Source organism: Macrosteles quadrilineatus, unplaced genomic scaffold (genome assembly GCF_028750875.1).
Source record: "Macrosteles quadrilineatus isolate MER2022 unplaced genomic scaffold, UCM_ALF_1.0 Scaffold_8__2_contigs__length_117827958, whole genome shotgun sequence".
NCBI classification, from domain to species: Eukaryota; Metazoa; Arthropoda; class Insecta; order Hemiptera; family Cicadellidae; genus Macrosteles; species Macrosteles quadrilineatus.
Genome location: NW_026542601.1, coordinates 82,678,672 through 82,699,630, shown reverse-complemented (window position 1 = coordinate 82,699,630; position 20,959 = coordinate 82,678,672). Strand labels below are relative to the sequence as shown.

The following is a 20,959-nucleotide window of genomic DNA, read 5'->3' as shown; positions in this document are numbered from 1 at the left end:
GCTTATAACAGGAAAGAAACTAAACATCCCCTTATGGACTCTAGTTTATTTGGCACTTCAACCGAAGGTTATTGTATATTACCTCCTCCATGGTAAACTAGTATGTCTGTCCCATAACTGATTTTTCACCACACTATCATGTTTTTGGCTGTATTACATACGTTAATTGGTGGCCGAAAGTTACGTTTTGCTGGCGATGCCAGCTGTCCATAATTTGGGGACCGAGCAGGTTTTTACAGGCCGGGGCCGCAAAATCAGCTGTCCGCTTACTTACTTAAAACATGAATGCATTTTAAATACATAATCAAAATCCATATCATTTCAATAGAATTGTGTTATTGTCACCGTTGCCTAGCAACTATATATTTTTATTTTTGCTGATTCCTCAAATTATTTCTTCACATAACCTTAAAGTTGTAGTTGTGTTGACTATCAGTGTGCATTATTATTGTGGTGAATAGTGGTAATAGGGTATAGTGTGGTGAAAAATAGCGTTCGTACCACGGACCGAAATGGTTTTGCGGCTCTCGATCGATTTAAGTTCTCGACTTCGTCTCGAACTTAAAAACTATCTCGAGCCGGCAAAACCTCATTTTCGGCCCTAGGTACGAAATATACTATTACATTATGAAAACATTTTTGCTTAGAATCTTAGCCGTCACGACTATTGAGGAAACATAGAGAATATAAAAGATCGAAGAAAATTACCCCATTTAAAGCAAACTCGTTCTGGATCCAATGACCTACTTTATAATAAACACTCAGAACTTTCAAATGTGTTACCCTACTGGCATACTGTAGCGATTTCGCAAATCCTTTTTTTATTGTATCTTAGTGACTATTTTGTTTTGTTTTGGCAAAATCCTGCATTTAGTGAGGGGAATTTTTCAATTTGGCTCACTATGTAGAATCGGTAGAACTATGATTACAGAGAATGAGGTATTACTTTATTTCACAGTTTTCAAAATGCCTACCAGGTAGCCGCACCAACCTCTACACTTCTTTTCTCCTTGTTCTATGAAACTTTCCTCTCTGTGTAATTTGTTCACGTACTGATGGGATCGGATGTGATGGTTTGGCTTAGCCTTGTAAGTGTAAGCATTGATCTAGCAGAACTACCATCCAAAATTGAAACAATGACTGTGTCTAAACTCTACTAGGTGCATCCCTGTACTATTTGGATTCACAAACCGAGTGTAAAGTTTAGATTTGGTTAGATTTTTATGATGCCAACACATAAGGTTGCATATTTCAAGGCAAACACAAGAACTAAATGAATGAGATTACTGACAAAGATCAAGAGCCAGCTGATTTGATCAGCTGTTGTGATCCAGCTGATCTTTAGACCATGGTGTGATAAAATAATTTCCAATGCGGGAACGTTCACCATTGTTGCAGAAAAATGCAGGTCGCTTACCAATATCATTGACTATACACATCGAGTGGTCGAGTGGACCTATCCAATTCTCTCTCCCCAGCAAAGTAAGTCATTCCCGGTTTTATGAACAAAAACTAAACAAATTTAGAATGAATTTAAGATAGACAAAAGTTTAAAATAATTAACTTACGGAGTGAAGGAGATCGTCCTGCAGTGAGCTCCTGGACCAGGACATTTCCGGAAGTGTGCCAGCGATGGACTCATCACTCGGAGTCGAGGCCGTCTGACGTGAGGCCGGTCGAGACTGAGGTACAGATACCGAGCCGCTGTTACTCGGATCACACACGACGATGGTGTGGCGGCGCATGGATGCTCTGCGGCTGGGACACTGAGTAGCCAGGTCATAGGCTGTAGAACAAACGAGGTTAGGTTAGGTTAGGAACAGCGCATGCTGGAGTGAACTACGATTGTTTTGTAGCAAATTGTATATCTTTAGGTGGAATTCAGTAAAAATGATTGATTTATCACTACTAGTAATGTTCTATAAAGTGTTTACAGTAATATAGGACAGAACTGAACAATCTAAAAATGTCTATCTAATGGTATTGGACTAAAATAGGCTTTGAAAACTTCAAGAATTAAGAGACAAATTCATTGAAACTCATGTAAGTGAGGTAAAATAATTCTGAAGTTAAAAAACAATGGCTTTACTTTAAACTAAATACTTGGGGAGCAAATATTTCTCTACATGCTCTAACTTGCCGTTCAAAATTCATACTGATTCATACTGTAAACATCAGTGATATGGAATGAATTATAAGTTTAACACCTTTTAGATTTTTAAATCTTGTTAGAACCATTGTGAAATTTATATTTGGAATAAAATAACAGTAAAATTGCTAAAAGGTCAAATACTTGTATAAAACCTCATACACTCTGCTGAATCAGGGGCACCCAGTCTTCACTACCGTAAACTATAATATTCAATCACTCGTGATATAAAGATATGAAATTGATATCTTCACATAAATAAGTGTACATACTTGATCTAATCTCATTAAGATCTTTGTGAGAAATTGAAAGACATTAATAATAAATTACTATTTTTAGTTGAAGTCTTGTTTCCTAATAAAATAGTTTTACATTGATTATCTATGTTTAGTCAAAAAATTCTTTTGACACATTGTGTTAAGGCTCCGTACATCACAAGGAGATATCCATTAAAGGCATTTTTATGAGGTTAATTACTGTATGTACAGTATAATCTCAATTAAAAAATTACTAAAAATCACAAGCAGTTCAAAAGCCAATGAGCTATAGTTTATATAGTAAAATATTTAATTGAATGTTGATTAGTATCTTATATTAAATGGTATGTCTGGTTAAAAGTTAAATGAAACTACACTCAATTCATGCACAAATAATCAAACCACTAAAAACTTTAAGTGACACTAATAATTTTTTGAACAATGACAAAATCACATTCAATTTAAATTACATTTTACAATGAAATACATCTTACACTAACACACTATCACACAGCACATGAAAAATAGCAAACACTAATTTACTTAAATTAATAAACTTCCATGCAGAAAAGTCTTTGATGTTCACTCTCAAAATGCAAAAAGGTTTCTAGCAAAAAAAATAACAGAATATGAATAAAGTGAAGCTTAGTCTAACAATTGAGTGCGTGAATCTATCTATGGATTTGTTATAGGTTTTTATGTCTCTGTTAAATGATGTTCCACCACCCTTCAAGCACTGGGCTCACCTTCCGATGCCAGCCAGACTCGAAGAAATCTTCAAACACTTCACTGGATACACTTGACTTGAATGTTAATTTTTTATTTTGTCATATTTCTTTTGGTAAATTTTTTTGTGCAATTACCTATATTTTTGAACCTTTTGTACTTCTTTTGGTTTTATTTTCCAAAAACGTATCATAACACAAAACTATCGTTAAAATGAATTTTTAAGGGAACTATAAGCTAATAACAAAACTATAAACAGTTTACATGTTTATTGAATCTTTTACATCATGTGCTTGTGATTCTAAAATTGCTATTTACAATATAAAACACGTAGAAGTTACATTAACAAGTTAATATATACAAACAAGAAATTGTTATAACAGTTTTGATTTGTTATCGTCCTTAAATAGTTATAAGCAGGTAAGCCGAACATAACATATATTAAAAATCTATCATAATGACTACAGCTATGAACTATTAGAGTGTAATTTAGTTGGATATTGACAAGACAAACTAAAACCCTATTAAAACTTGGGTCCAGTTCATTCAGTTTTCTTCCTTATACCTATACTAGTTAGTAATGTCAACATCAGTCTCTTATGGGAATTAGATTACTGTTGTCTACACAGAAATAGTAGTTATTGTAAGCCTTTTGATTTTATTAAAAGGAATATTAACCAGGTCAAACCCTTAAAAACTACCACATACATAACTTTTTAAGTATAAAGGCATGTTAAGGCACTAGTACGTACATTTTCCTCCTCAGAACATAAGTTACCAGAATGCGTATTGTTTGACTTGTTTGTGGAAAAATTAGTTTCAGAAAAAAGTATGCATGTTAGTGAAGTTGAAAATTAGATAAACGAACGATATCTCCTTTTAACAAATTCATAATTCAAAGTTATTTAAAAGGTAGGAATAAAGGGATATTTATTTTGCATTAAACATCTAATAAAAATACTAAACAACATGCCATAGTTGTAGCAAAATTTCAACAAAACAGAATTTGGGCATTCTATGGTTTGGGAACCAATTATTGAATTTCAAAGTTTCTAAACTTACCAAACAATTTCTTATAGGAAAGAAGGACATAATAAGAAATTAGAGTACTTCATGCAGACAGCATTTCAAGAAACTAACACATCTTAGTCAGGCAAGCTTAAAATAAAAATTAAATAAAAATTCATGCATTCTGGCCACTTTAGCTTAAGCCGGTCGAGTAAAAAAAGGTTTGTGCTCTAGTTGTAAATTTTATAAAACAAACTCTGAAGTTTAAGATTTAAAAATGGTGCAGTCCAAAATTGATAAAAAAATTAACCAAGTGTTTTTTTGTTACTGGGTTAAAAAGGGCATAGTTGTTGCATATTTGATTTGAATTAAGAGAATTCCGTAAAAAACTATTCCCTGACAAAGAGCATAAAACTTAACTCTTTTTTGCTGATTGTCAAAAAGTTCTTCATTATTATTTAACTTAAATAAGTTTAATAATAATGTATAATGAATGAGAAAGATTTGTGAAAAAAACATTCATCAGAATCAAAATTATTATATTAATTTTTAATTCACGATACAAAAGTATTATTATTTAGTAGTTTTAGGAAGAAAGGACTAGTTCGATAAAAAAAGCAAAACAAAAATACTAATATTCCATGCCTCTATTCAAGATAGGATTCACTTTTATAATCTATATAACAATTTCCATTATAACCACAAAATATTTAGGAGTTTTTGGTTTCCTTAAGCATCTCTGTCATTTCATACATATTGAACTCCTTATGTCAAAACACATCTCCCAACAAGATTTTTCTTCTTGTTTTTCATTTTACATCATACCATGTTTACTGATGGTATTTTGTCAGAATGAGAGGGTAATTTAATTTTTCATTCATTTCAATTTAACAATCTATCTACACAATTTCAGACACAGTTCAGTCAAAAAGTTTTTAAGATTCAATTACAGTTTCCCCTTAAAGGCAGTTGGTATTTGATAGTGGTTCTAGTCAAAAAGGTGGGATTATATTAAATCATCTGTATTGACCAAATTTACAATGAAATGACTAAGACACCACGTGATGGTAAAGAAAAGTGTCCTTTGAAAGGCACAAAGTCTTATATAGTGTCTCAACGGCAATAAGGCAGGATTATTAAATCTGTATGTCTACATCTATTTTGGTTAACTGTGCAAAATCATTTAGTTTAAGAATCAATCAATATTCAACATCCTCCTCGGAAACTAAGCCTTAAATCCGTCTCAACTGAAAAGAACTGTGAGAACACTCCAAAACTTAAAACGGGAATTTGTTACCTAATTTTGAAACCCATACAAAAGTGAATCCGTCAAGAATTGAGCGAGCTATAGTATTTGACAACCATTCGTGACACGGCAAGCATTCTGAGGGGGCAGCGTACACTCTAACGCGGAGTCGCAGTAGTGATGGTACTGGTCGTGGGTTAGCGTCGCGGCGCTGCCTCTACCTGTACGGTGCCACGGGGTCCTGGCGCTACGGTCTGGCTCTCGGCTGTCCCCGTCACTGAGCTCCTCGTCGTCATCGTCCTGTCAATCAGAGCACAGAGATTAGGATGTTTTCAGATCAGCCCTAAGGGGTTGAGAATGTGGATAAAGAAGAAATGAGGAAGAAAATAAGATTGAAGAAAAAATTAATCTCAATTATCATTGGTATTAGGCGGGGCACAGAGAAGTAAGTATAAAAGAAACTAGCTTATGGGACCGTGCGCTCTCAGCTCTAGTACAGTATGTTTTGCCAGTATACTTGTGATGAGCAAGGAAGAATCTGAGTGGCGAGCCCTGTGCGGAAATTACTGTTAAACAAAACATGCGGTCCCAGGGGGATATATCCCCCCGAAATATTTGACATTTTATTAGCTAACATAACTACTATTTGTATTTATGTAGTTATGTATGCTCATAAATAGCTTGAGCATATTTTAGAGCTCAAATACGTATATAAAAAAACGTTTTTAGGCTTTAAATTCCACTTTTCTTACCAGGTCCCCCAGACCCCCCTTTTTCAAAGTGATATTCCATACCCCCAGTGGACATCCCCCCCCCCCCCCCGAAATGAAATCCTGGGACCGCCACTGCTATCACACAGGGTTTTAATCCACCGTGAGCGTTGTAGTATCAAAATCTTGTCGCACGTATCACAATGTAAAACGATTGTAAAAATGGTGTTTGCGGTAAAAAATAAATAAATAAATAAAAAATAAATGATGGCAAAGGGGACAGTGTTGAAATTTGCCCTAGACACCAGTGACTAGTGCCAGACACCACTTATGTGTACCATTGAATGTTCTGTACCTTACTTCTCTGTGGTACAATAGCATGAGCCATGATTTGTAAAGCACCATTCCATTATGCAGCCACAAAGGGAAAGCACTATCAATCATTTTCCTGTTCCTTGCCCCACTAACCCTACTCGGGGTCAAGCCATAATGATTGAAAACACTCACTAAACACTTGCAAATTGAAAGCAAAATATTTTAGCCAAGACCCTATACCTATACCCACTTGTAAACTTTATGACGGATAGTCACCAAAACTATTCTAAAAGTAAAAGACCTGGTATATAAATTGTGAAATGCATTTACCAGGTAATTTACTTTTAAAAAATAACCACAGAATTTAGAAAATAATTTAAAAATCTATCTTTTAAAATCCATACTATTACAATATAAACTCGTCTTAAAATTACAATTATATAAAAATGAAACGTAAAGAGCTTTACTTAACAAGTCCAAGCTTCAAATTTACAAAACCGATTATTTTTTATTTTCATTTAAAAGACGACTCCTTCAGCTTCTGTGTGTTATGTAACACCGTTGTGTCTTGCGGGAAAGTGTTCTCATACGGAAGGCACTAGTGTTTACGAGGGAAATAGGCAAATAGGCACCTACTTTGAACCAACTGTTCACAAAGACCTCACATTACTATAACAAAATCATATACATGTTGACTGTAGACACAATGCTAAAACAGCCAAAAGTCGATAAAAATATCTCATTAGTACAGACCAATTCATACAGTGCCTGATGAATTTAAATTTGATACTATAAAAAATACTGTATATTGTTTGTCTGTCCTTCCACTGCACAAAAAATAGATGACCGCTTTAGATGAAATCAATGCAAACAAACGTATACCAAGTTGTAGATATACAGGATTTTTTTCCCAGGCCTTCACAGCTCTTAAGCGAGGTTTTGAAAAATACTAAACGTGTATTGTTACCACTGCAATGACAACAGAGTAATCACTGTACCACATGATTGTTGTTAACATTTCGCGTTATTAATTTGATTAGTCAGACGTATAAATGAAAGTCCAGCTCTATTAATTTAAGTTCAAACCATTATTCGACGGTGTCTAACGTCATTATCTTCTGCATTAAAACTCCGAGCACTCGATTGAAGATAAATTATGTAAAATTTACTAAGTGCTACGAGTTAATTTCTAAAAAAAAAAATAGTTTGCAACAAATTTGTAAAATTATTCATCGACAAAATTGTTTACCTCATATTCTGCACTAAACAAAATTACCCTAACAAGTAAAGATCTAATTGATGCCCAAACTAGGGCAAGGGTTCAGAAATAGAAAAAACACTCTAGTACATAAATAGATGTAAATCTTCCACTACTGCAACATTACTGCGCACGTAACTTCAAGTCTCTATTTACCGACCCAGGTGTGATGACTCACTAGGGGAGAGGGAGGGGGAATTTACGTGCTATAACCGCAATTGCTTTTTACAGCAGGGGGAGGGGGAGATGCAATAGGTGTTTTGGGGGTGGAGGCTCTGTGTTCAAAATCTATGAAACGGCGCATGTCCGAATCCCGACTGACCTTTGCCTTACCTTCATTCAACACCTTTGACCTTCACGCAACACCTTAAGGGGGGATTGGTGGAGGGGGATGGGCATGCGCAACCCCCCTAACTTTGGGGGAGGCATTTACATTCTCCCTCATCCACAAACAACGACTGGGAAGGATAGATTTATCACTGTACAAGCATTAACCTCATTGAGGTAATTTTTGAACAGTGTTACAAACGGAAATTGAATTTACAAATTTCAGATGTTTTAAATATTATGTAAAATAGTGTCATTTTTTGAGTTGGTAGGTTTGTTTTGCAGGAAGTAGGCTACAGAACGTTCACTCCGCAAATTCTAAATAGCAACAGGCCTTTAGAAATTTCTATGTGTTGTTTCGTAATGTTTCAGTCCAGGAAGCCGAAACTCTACTGAGGCTATGCCCACTTCATTTGGTATTTTTACCATTTAAAGAACATTAGATGAGAAAAACAAAATATTTAAAATACAAAAACTATTTGCACCGCATATATGAAAGACTGATGAAGAAACCTGGTGTAAAAACTACAAGTATATAAATATACTGTTTTATTCACAGAAATGATAATGGGTTGATTTGCTATAGGTTGCATGTCATGTGATGTTAGTCACGTTTTTCCCTGAATTTCCTAGAATTTTATGTTTATCTCAAGCATGCAGATTAAAAGTGACATTAATTCCGGTCAAGATATTAATGCATTTTGTAAAAAACCTCTTTTACTTATTTTTCATTTGATATGATGATTTTAATTTCTATTCATCGATGTCAAAATCTAACGAATCATCACAATTGTTTTTGTCAGCAAAGCAGGTACAGAAATCATCGCAGTTACAGTTAATGATTGAAATATACGATTCGCCTATTGGGTCTGATGGTGATTGGAGTGTCCAAAAACACTACACTAGACAGGGGAAACCTTCAATGGAAAAATTAGCGTTGTAAAAATTCGTTGACGCAGAAATTGGTTATCACGTTTATAAACTGTCTATCACATCTTGAGGAGAACCTACTAATGCCACACGAGTCTTAATATACGTCTATAAAGGTTTTCATTGTACACTCGGAGTGAAGCCATGTGATGTGTTAATCATTCAATGACAACTCTTTTGCAAATTAAGTTTGACAACATTGGAAAATTTTCCCAGGGCCCCTGAAGTCTTAAGTTTGAGCCTGTTGACGATAAAGTTCCCATTAAAACCCATTTGTTAGACTTTTTCGTCCATAAGTGTAACAGTGCACTAGGAAAAGGTGTTAGTTATTCAAATAAACTTAAAATGGTCTTGATAGATCACTTTGTAAACAGTCTTTTTAAATAGTTGTACAAATTCACATAAGGGTACAAAGAACTATGATTATTCTCACAATTGGTATGTTATAATTTGTACAAATCCTTAAGACGAAATTAGTTTCGTATGAACATAAAATTTCCACCAAGGCCTTCGCAAATTTATGGTTAAACTATTAAAATGGCTCGTCAAATAAAATCCACGCATCATTGCGTAAAATAAAAAAGATATAAATGAGTTCAATAATTAAATAGATTATCTTTGAAAATACAAAGTCATTATATTTTGTTACTTTTCTTCAGGTTATTGTTAATAATAGAGGTAAATAGGGGTCAAAATAGGGGGGGGGGGGGTTGTTGAAGCCATGTAACTACAGCCATGTTAACCGTTAAATATCTTAAGTATTAAAAAAATTGTCTTTTGACGAAATCTATCCAGTCACTCCTGGTCAACGATGGATACATGGTATAAAGGTAGCCTATAAACGCTTAACAAGTCAAATCAATGAAAAACAGGACAAATCTATCCAAATGTAGAGTAAACTTTGTAATATATTTCCAATTACAAAAATACCGTAACCAAAAACACGTAGTTCCTGCCACAGTATCTCGGATAAACCTCCAATTCATCACGATAAAACGTTTACACCGGAAGTAACTCTCCTGGATGGTCGAAGGAGGATTTCCACCCCAGTGGAGTATCAAGTATTGTCCTGCCAAGGACCCCTTTCCTCAACCACCCATCCATAGCACCTGACATGGTTCTCGTCCGTCTGCCGTCACTGCTTCGCGATAAATGGAAACGCATTCAAAACGTCTTTAGTCACGGTCAGTGAAAAGAACCCGAGTGGTCAGCGGATTTGAATCTGTCGATTTTAGTTTTTCCATACACATCGGCCAACGTTCAAAACAACGAATAGTTTCAAGTTTGTGTGTTTGGAAATGAAAATTCATGTTTATACATACATTTTTGAAAGTCACTTAAAATATGCGTGAATGATTAATTTTACATAGTCTAAGTTGCGTTATCATGAGAGGAGTAGCACAAATAACAGCTAAAAGAATTTTTACCTGTTTTACAACAGTGACGATGTTAAAATAACGAGATTGGGACGTACGAAGACAGACGACACTCAGTTAATAAGATAAGGTGGTAAACTGACGTTTATTAATTTTTACCATTACCATGGTATATGGAGAATGTATTGTTTTCGTCGACATTTTCGAGTTTCAGTTTTGAGTGGTTATATTTGTTTTGGGCCCCCCTGAACCTAAAAAGTCGTTTTCGTAGTGATGTCTGTATTCTGTATGTATGGATGCATGCAGAGCTACAGGCCACACCTGTAGTCCGATTTTGATTAAATTTTGTATGTAGGTACAAATCCATAGTGTCTCTAGGAGTTCTTTTCCATTTTTTTAAATTCGATTTTTAATGATGATTTTCCTATAAAACCCATAAAAACACGAGTAAATGAATTTTCTCCAAAATGGCCCAAACGATGTTGAGAAATGTTGTATTTTATAGTCCTTAAAATTTTGAAAAATGTGCAGCCCCCCCCATTGCTGAAAAAATGATTCAAAATTTATTACAACCGTTGTGATTTTCGATTTTCCCCTATAAAATATTAAAGTTACTTCCACCGCATACCCATGATAAAGATTGTTGACGCGCAACAGTAAAGGAAGAAAGTATGTGTCAGAATGATGATATCGTTTGATCATGTGTTCGTGTACTTGACCTAGGTTAGAAAACCCTATCTCATAACAGATGGTGGTTTGAGAGAAAACACTAAGTATTGGAAATTATTTACGATTAAGAATTTGTCATCATTCGGATTTTTGCTGATAGGTCTTTCAATACCTTGGGCACATGATAGGAAAACGAGTTAAAATGAAAGTACATGGACTTTGTACAGTGCATTTGCTTTGGTATCAATGGAAGCCACTTCACTTGAGTGAGGGCAAACAATTAACTGAATCAGTAACTAATTACGTTAGACCTACCATAGTGGACTATTCTGCCCTAAAACAAGTGTTCAACAAAACTAACAATATTTTGAGATACGAATAGAGTTTCGATTAAACCTATAGGCATGCGGGTTCTTAGATTAAAAAAACTGTCATTGCTGTTAACATTATGTTGATAATAAACTTAATAATCTTTCTAATAGCACGATTTACATTTATTTGAAGTTTTGTTTTGGGTTTAATTTAGGTAACGGGGAATACGACGGTTTAACAATACTAGAGGTCGCTCCGAGGTCGAAAACTCGACCAAAAATATTAATTGTGCATCTCTAATTTCACCCCACGCTGTAAATAAAACACGTGATTGGAATTTATTCCATTTGTTTTAGTTTTATGTTTATATTTCATCACCAGCATAGCAACACATAAGACCCATTTTTTTTTAGCGAATTTCCCATATAGGGAATAAGCTATTACCGTAGTACTCATGGTAAGACCTGGACGCGGGACCGATTTTTTTTTTTCATTTTGAGGTCCCTAGAGGCCAAAAACACCATCCGTTCAAATTCATATATATATATATATTTATATATTTATATATATAAGTAGGGTACGCTGTACTTGGGCCCGCCAATCAGAGAGCAGCATTTCATCCCCACCCCTCCCCTAGGCCACGCCCATCAGCCAATCAGAGAGTAGCATTCCCCCTAGGCCACGCCCCCTAGCCAATCAGAGCGCAGCCCTTTCTCTAGGCCACGCCCCCTAGCCAATCAGAGAGCAGCATTCCCTCTAGGCCAATCAGAGAGAAACATTTCCTCTAGGCCAATCAGAGAGCAGTATTTTCCTTAAGCCGTGCCCTAGAATTTCCACGTGGTCTATCCTCACATGTGTTCTAACCTCACTTTTTATTTTCCCGCCAAATAACATAACCTCACTTCCCCCAGCAAATATTGTAAATGTGATTGGTAAGGATTGAACCAGTGAACCTCTTAGATCAACGACTAATGCTACTCCTACTATGATACAACACCATACTAAAAATCAACACATCACCCCGACTGGAAATGAAACGTTTGGCAATTGGTAAGAATCGAACCTGTGAACCTCTGGCTCATACACAGTCTTATACACAACCAACTGCTAGGAAGAAACATTATTCAGATTAACCATCATTCCAACAATACATAATATCTATGAAATGTTTATTATATGTTCAACAATTGGTGGCCTTTAGAAAGGCCATTTTTGTTCTCTATGATAAAGTTCTGCTTAAGCCTTTTTCCAGTCGGTTAAACAATGGATATGGGAATTATAATTTGCTTTGTCATTGTTATGGACTGTAGTATATAGGTATATGTAAATAAAACTCAGCAAATACTGTAAATGTGACTGGTAAGGATCGAACCCGTGAACCTCTGGCTCATACACAGCCTCATACACAAGTAGGGGTGGCAGTACTTGAGGTGAAATCACGTGACACCCTCAGGTAAACCATCTGATCAGCTGATCCTACCATAACCTTATTTGTATGTATGCTTTCCCGCCAGTCGTTCCCGCCAGCTGACGTAGCCTTATTTGTTTATATAGGTACTTAACAAACCAAATTAATTATAGGATAAAAAGTGTGACCGGGTATCGACCCCGGACCTCCTAGGTGATGGATAATGTCTAAGCCATCCAGCTATGGAAGTAGTTGTAACATATATTGTAGTCGTCAACTGTTCAACAACCTTAATTGTGACCACATACGCAGCTGTGAAACATAATTTCAAGGTGAAATCCTTCCTGCCATAACCTCACACTACGTATTGTATACGTATCTCGCCAATTAACCTCTCCCCAACTGTATTTCCAAATCACATAACCTCACTCTTGTGCCATCTGCTTTCCCGCCATGACCTCACTTTACGTAAATGTAGTTATTTCTATTCAATTATTAAACACAGTTACAGATACAGTGTTTATAGTGGTAAATGACAACCTTACTTTACATATACAGGGTGTGTAAAAAAACATTATATTTTTATTTTATTTCATACATATCTAAATGTAGTAGTCCATAACAAATGTGAAACAAATGATAATTCATGTATCCAATGTTAAAAATAGCTGAAAGAGGGCTTAAGCGGAACTTTACCGTTGAGTATAAAAAACGGCCTTTGTAAAGGCCACCAAATGTTGGATGTTAAATTTACACTTCATAGATGTAATGTACTCTTGGTATGTCCAATGGGGTAACGGATTGTGTAAATGGTTCTTCCTAGCAGTGGGCTATGTATGAGGTTGTGTATGAGCCAGAGGTTTGCGGGTTCAATCCTAACTATTCGCAAAATACCAAGTAACTATCACCAAACGTTTCGTTTTCGGTTGGGGTGTTTTTTGTATAGTGTTGTAACGTAGTGGGAGTAGTATGAGTAGTAGTATGAGTCCTTGATCTCAGAGGTTTGCGGGTTCGATCCCTACCAACCACCAACTGCTTCCCTTCTGGTTAGGGTGATATTTTGAGTTTTAGTATCGTAGTAGGAGTAGTTACAGTAACTTGTTTAGAATGTGGACCTATGATCCTGGAGGTTCATGAGTCCGATCCTTACCAATCACCAATCGTGTCATTCCCGGTTGGGGTGTTTTCTTTTGTTGGTATGGTGATGTATTATAGTTAACCTTTTGTATATAAACCTATGGTCCCAGAGGTTGAAGGGTTTGATCCTTACCAATCACCAACTGCTTCCCTTTTTGTCAGGTTGATATTTTTATTTTTAGTATGTTGTTGTAGTGTAACGGGAGTAGCGTGAGTCATTTATCTCAGAGGTTCACGGTTTTGATCCTTACCAACCATAGTTTGTATCATATCCGGTTGGCGTGATCTTTTGTAATGTATGTTGTAGTTAACTGTTTGTATATGAGCCTAAGGTTGTGGGTTCAATCCTAACTATTCACTTAACGTTTCATTTCTGGTTGTGGTGTTTTTTTTCTTGTATGGTGTTGTGTTGTAGTAGGAGTAGTGTGAGTCCTTGATGCTAGAGGTTCACAGGTTCGACTCTAACCAACCACAAAACATGTTATTTCCGGTTGGGTTAGCGCTAGAGGTTTACGGGTTCAATTCTAACCCGATTGGAATGGTTAATGGGTTCGATTTTAACCCGATTGGGTTAGTTTTAGAGGTTTACGGGTTCGATTTTAACCCGAATGGGTTAGTTTTAGAGGTTAACGGGTTCGATTTTAATCTGATTGGGTTAGCGCTGTAGGTTCACGAGTTCAATTCTATCCCGGTTGGGTTAGTTAACGGGTTCGATTATAACTCGAATGGGTTAGTTTTAGAGGTTCACGGGTTCAATTCTAACCTGATTGGGTTAGTTTTAGAGGTTCACGAGTTGGATCTTAACTCGGTTGGGTTGGTTAATGGGTTCGATCCTAACCTGATTGGGTTAGTTTTAGAGGTTCGCGGGTTCAATTCTAACCTGATTGGGTTAGTTTTAGAGATTCACGAGTTGGATCTTAACTCGGTTGGGTTGGTTAATGGGTTCGATCCTAACCTGATTGGGTTAGTTTTAGGGGTTCACGGGTTCAATTCTAACCTGATTGGGTTAGTTTTTGAGGTTCACGAGTTCGATTTTAACCCGGGTGGGTTAGTTTTAGAGGTTAACGGGTTCAATTCTAATTCGACTGGGTTGGTTAAGTGGTTTGATCCTAACCTGATTGGGTTAATTTTAGAGGTCCACGAGTTGGATTTTAACTCGGTTGGGTTGGTTAATGGGTTCGATCCTAACCTAATTGGGTTAGTTTTAGAGGTTCACGAGTTTGATTCTAACTTAGTTGGGTTGGTTAACGGGTTCGATCCTAACCTGATTGGGTTAGTTTTAGAGGTTCACGAGTTCGATTTTAATCTGATTGGGTTAGTTTTAGAGGTTCACGGGTTCAATTTTTACCCGGTTGGGTTAGTTTTAGAGGTTCACGGGTTCAATTTTAACCCGGTTGAGTTAGTTTTAGAGGTTAACGGGTTCGATTTTAATCCTGTTGGGTTAGCGCTGTATGTTCACGGGTTCGATTCTAACCTGATTGGGGTTAGCTCAGAGGTTAATGGGTTCGATACTTAGCTGATTACATGATCTTGTATATGTGATATAACCTCTGTTTTCCCACCAAGTAACATAACCTCACTTTATGTTTTACTCTGAGTTGTATCAGTTGTTATAGTTTCAAATTCTCCACCAGGTTGCATCTCCAGCGTCTTTCCAACTACTGTTAAAGTTTAGCTGATCACGTGACCTCGTACTGTATATGCATACGTAACATAACCTCACTTTTTACCTAAACAAGTTTATTAATTCATTACTGGAGTGCTAGTGTCGATGGTATTTAATTTAAAATAACAAGTCCCTAGTAATGAATGTATAAAACATACTTGATATAAGATTCACTATAATGGTTACTATACTGTTAATTCTACAGGGTGATCAACTCAAGGAGGCCATCATTGGGATATCGGAAACGGTAAGAATTAGAGAAAACTTTAAATGGGGGACATTCCTTTTTTTTGTGGCAAATAAAAATATGATTCTAGTTTTTCAAAATTCAGCCGCCATTTTCCAAAATGGCGGCCAACTTTGAAATTTTTTATATAACACCCTGTATTTTATCATGTTTACGGATAAAACATGCAATTAAAAAACTTTTTTATTCTTGACATTTTTTCGATAAACCCACTCGTTTAGGAGTTAGAGCCTATGGAAAAATGACTTCCAGTGTACATTTTACATCATGTAGCTCCAAAAAAGTAGGTTTATAGCGAAAATGCGAAGAGAAAATAAGTCAAATAAGTCTTAAAATTGCATCCACATTCCATTAGGACCATAAAATACACAGTTTTCCACTTTTCAAGTTTGCCGACATTTTGGAAAATGGCCGCCATTTTAAAATAATATAATTAATATTTTTAACGAATTTTATGGACTTTTTGGAATGTGGATGCAGTTTTAAGACTTATTTGACTTATTTTCTCCTCGCATTTTCGCCATAAACCTACTTTTTTGCAGCTACATGATGTAAAATGTACACCGGAAGTCATTTTTCCATAGGATGTATCTCCTAAACGAGTGGGTTTATTGAAAAAATGTCAAGAATAAAAAAGTTTTTAAATCGCATGTTCCATCCGAAAACATGATAAAATACAGGGTGTTCCATTAAAAATATCAAAGTTGGCCGCCATTTTGGAAAATGGCGGCTGAATTTTGAAAAACTAGAATCATATTTTTAATTGCCACAAAAAAAAGGAATGTCCCCCATTTAAAGTTTTCTCTAATTCTTACCGTTTCCGATATCCCAATGATGGCCTCCTTGAGTTGATTACCCATATATGAGTGTATTAAATGTTTGATGTCTAACTATGCTCTGTATAGTTCTTAATATGCAAGTTAAATTGCCTTCCTGCTAACTGTTCTCTCCAAATAACATAACCTCACTGTATGTATCTGTAACATAACCTCACTTGTGCACGTAGGAACTGTCATAGGCATTCCCACCAACTGTTACCGCTAAGTGACCTAACCTCACTTTTTCGCCAAGATCGTAATTCATACGTATCATTACCTCAATTTTTACCAAAACAAGTCTAATAATTTACACTGGAGCGCTAGTGTCGACGAAACATGCCTTGGGCTATTTATATTGATGTATTGAATAACAGAATAGCTAGTAAAAATGATTCTATAGTAATGATAACCTTACTTAAACGATTTAATCAACGGTAACTTTTAATAACCTACCCGTATCCCTGTTACTTGTCATTTATCTATTAAACGGATTACATTAATGTATTAAAACTTAAGCACCGTACTTTCACTATTACATGTACTGTATTTTAAAACATCCAACTAATATACCATCACATTTGTAGAGTGTTGTTTATCCGATATACGAGTGACGTCATCTTTTCGGCATAACACCTGTTGATAGCTACATGTAAACATATTTATGTACTACCTTAACTCAGAAGTACTGGGTTTAAAACCCTATCAGTTACCGATTGTTTTATATCCGGTTGGGGTAATACTTCAACAATGGTAGTGCAATATATCCCCACCAAATTAATCAGCTTTAATGTAATGCCATATATCAGAACAAGTTTATTGTAAAATCTGAAGTTTGTTTAGTTAGAACACCGGAGCACTAGTGTGTATGACATTTTATTTCTATGGTTTGTAGCCTTCTTTTTGTGATTGGATGAATTATTGTTCTGAATAACTGAAACGACAAGAAACAAAACATGACCTCTATAAAACATTTGAAGGATGAGTAATTTACCAAGTTAATTTCATACCTTACTTAACTAGTTTAATCAATGGCAATTTCCAAAGACTCACCTTCTGACTGTGGAATACTATCCACTTGAAACTAACTAACTGACACTGGGATTCACTTAATGTTTCACTACAACAGACTACATTAATGTATTAAAACACTGATCATACTTATTAACTGTGTCTTCACTACTACCTGTTACCAAAACAGATTACACTAATGTAGTAAAATATGAGAACTGTATACATCTTTCACTATTACACCATCACATTTGTTGAGTATACCCTACAATAAGTTCATCTTACAACTGAGATCTGTGAGGCTCTTATCAGAGTGCGTTTTCCTTTCTGACGTAACAGGAAGTATTATTTTGTTGAATTATTTAACTTACAGTTACTTTTCAACGGATCAATAAACACATTTTACGTAACTTATGCACTACCTCACAACCAGGTCCTTGTTTACTCATCACTGAGTACCTTGCATACCTATTTCTATCCCATTTATTATTCTGTATATCTAGATTGTTTATTCATTCCATCACCCTGTTGAGACACCTATTGCCTACATTAAAACCTTTTATAATCAACGCTCTTAAGCGGGTAAATAATTTACTAACCATATTTAACTAGGTATAATCCTGTCTCTTTCACTTTGTCCTCGATGATGGGTAACCTGTAAACTAGCCTTTACTGTAGATATTTAACGAGGATTTACTTGTTTCTTTGAAACCAAAAGGCTTTATGCCTCTGAAATTACAACCATTTCATCATTCAAAGTAAATATTACGCTTACAGTAAATGTTTCTGTAGTTAAAGGTGTATTTTAATGACCAAGAAATGGGAAAAGTAACCACTGACAACCTCTAGTTGGTAATGCCTAACAAACCTATGGCATATATGCGATAGACAATATAACTAATGCATGTGTTGAAAAAGGTTCCAGACAGACTCAAAGAAATAACCATAAAATAAGACAATAGTTAAATTGCCTTTGTCCACTGGTTGAGTATCCCTTTACAGTACATGAAATTGATTAATTATATCAACAGTACTTGAACTTATGAGCAGGTAGACATGTACACAAAAAGTAACATTAATGAAAATAGCTGTGTGGAGGTAGGCCTAATTTAGGGATATTTAGATGTGTGTTGGTTGTGTGTTGTGAATAATATGGGTTGGGATGTGAAACCGGTACTGTATTGAGTGAGAAATCAAATTCTAGCCCACATTTAATAAAAGGTACAATGGTGACGTTATCACTGATACCCAGAGTGTTATCCTGTGATAGTAATATTAAACAGTACAGCTGTCTATGAGAACACCCTACCAAGGATTTATGAGTGTAATGTGTAGGTACAAAGCCCCCTGATTGACCCTCAAGTGATTGACTTCCGTTGAAAAACAGATATTCTTGACAACGGTACATCTTGATGTAACAGACGTTGAAACCTTAGTTATATTAAATAACAACTAAATCGGACCGGGTAAGGTAAATTAACCCATTATCATGGGCAAACCACAACAGCTAGTAAAATATTAACATATGTTGAAAGGTAGATATGTTTTAATTCTGATAAAAAATATCAAATACACTCTGCCGTTATACTGCAAGATCTATGTTATTCATACAGTAGAACCTCCGTAACTCCATAATCCGAACACCCACTAATTTGAATGCCCCATGTTGTTTACAATACAGCAGTTCTTTCCATACTGTATGTCACCATAACAAACAGGCAATTATTTTAAAATACAAAATATTAGAGTGTGATTTCTACCATGTACTACAATTTAAATCAACCCGAAAACATACTACACAGAGCTATAACACATGTTTGAAGGCTAAAATCAGTGTAGACAAAGATAGTTCGAGAATCACATGCGTTTGGAGGTAATTTTGATAGTGGTTAAGCTTATTTCCTGTATATAATTGCTATTGTCGTACAGTCCTTAAACTACATTACTCTCTTATTGTGTAACCGAACACGTTTTCTATACGTAAAGTCAAATATTTATACATGCTTTGATAGTTAATTCATAAACCTACATTTAAACCACCGATCACCAATAACATATAACTGTAGTACAACAACGAGCTCGCTATGATAGCTAAATCTTGAAGATTTCTCTGGAAACTTGTATATGCATAATAATAATAATATGTAAGTTAGTATAGTCATCACAAAAACGTCGACTCCTACGGCCATGAAAACGTAGTCTTCTGCGCTCGCGAAAATGTCATTATCGTCTTGTGCAATAGCAGAGTCCAGTCTTTGGAGACATGTGTTTTATTAACTAAAATCTAGTTATTCGGCATTTTCACTAAGCCCTTTATTTGCCCCGAGTCCGATTAAATATGTTTGTTTTAGTCAAGAACCTTTACGAATGTAATGTAGTCCACGTTTATTGATAAATGGGTGGGTTTCTATTACTTTTAACCCATTTACCATAAGGGTTGTGAAGCCTATCGTAAACACATTCTCCTATAGCATTTTGTACCGAATGTTCAAAGTATTGAAAACGGCTATTTGCTATGAATGTATTATAGCTATAGTCTACGACTCTTTTAAGTTGACACTGTGTTGAAAAATACTTAATGTTAAGCAATAGTTTTAACGGAGATGTCTTTTAGATTGATATGTATTCTATGAAATAGGTACACTTGAAGTCCTATGTAAAGCTCCTTTTACTGTTATCGAGGTTCTAATATACTTTGAATAAATAAAAAAGCCTCTTTTACAACACAAAAACTACTGATATTCAACGTATACTCTAAAGATGTAAAAAGAACTGCTTATCAAATGATAACTTTCAATTATATTACCCGATGTGAATGAAAAGCAGTGCATTTACCTTTAATTGTTAGCCATATGGTATCTAGTCATGCTAAATCTTTCATAATGGTACCTACTACTATTGAGGACTATCTAGCTACACTCCTCCAAATCGAAATGTAATGACCAAACTACGTCCATGATACGTTTGGCTACGTAATAATTGTACGATAAGACACCAATTACTATATGTCAGATGTACCTTCCAGTTTAGTGTTTCTGGTTCGTACTTATGTTTGTTATGACTAATAGTATAATTACTGTGTAGGCTTACTTTGTTATACATTCACAGACATATGATCTCTACCATACTCTTAATCCCAAAAACAAAACTGTAAATGTTTACCAATACTTTGGCGTAGTTATGACAGTATAATGACTATTATAGTTATGATTTATACTGCTAATAAGACTCATCTTACACTCATCTCCAAAGGTTTAAAATACCTACGTTTGTATGGTCCCTATCTCAACATAATGTCACTAGAAAAGTAACCGTGAAATACACTTTACATCAATTCTAGTTTAACATCTAGAAGTGGAGGAGAGTACCATAATTGAGGGCGTGAAAGGTAT

The 20,959-nt window shown here is 35.3% G+C and overlaps 1 protein-coding gene across 3 annotated transcripts in view; it reads right to left on the bottom strand.

The window, feature by feature from the left end:
• LOC128999463 (protein spire-like) overlaps positions 1 to 20,959 on the bottom strand; it is a 205,204-nt gene that overhangs the window by 7,554 nt on the left and 176,691 nt on the right. For 2 of the 3 annotated variants that reach the window (XM_054426000.1, XM_054426001.1), the window contains 2 exons: positions 5,542 to 5,686; positions 1,569 to 1,786 (listed from right to left, as the gene is read on the bottom strand). In XM_054426000.1, the coding sequence (XP_054281975.1) occupies positions 1,569 to 1,786; positions 5,542 to 5,686 (363 nt within the window). The remainder of the gene's footprint in view (positions 1 to 1,568; positions 1,787 to 5,541; positions 5,687 to 20,959) is intronic. The other variant, XM_054426002.1, reaches the window with a different exon arrangement.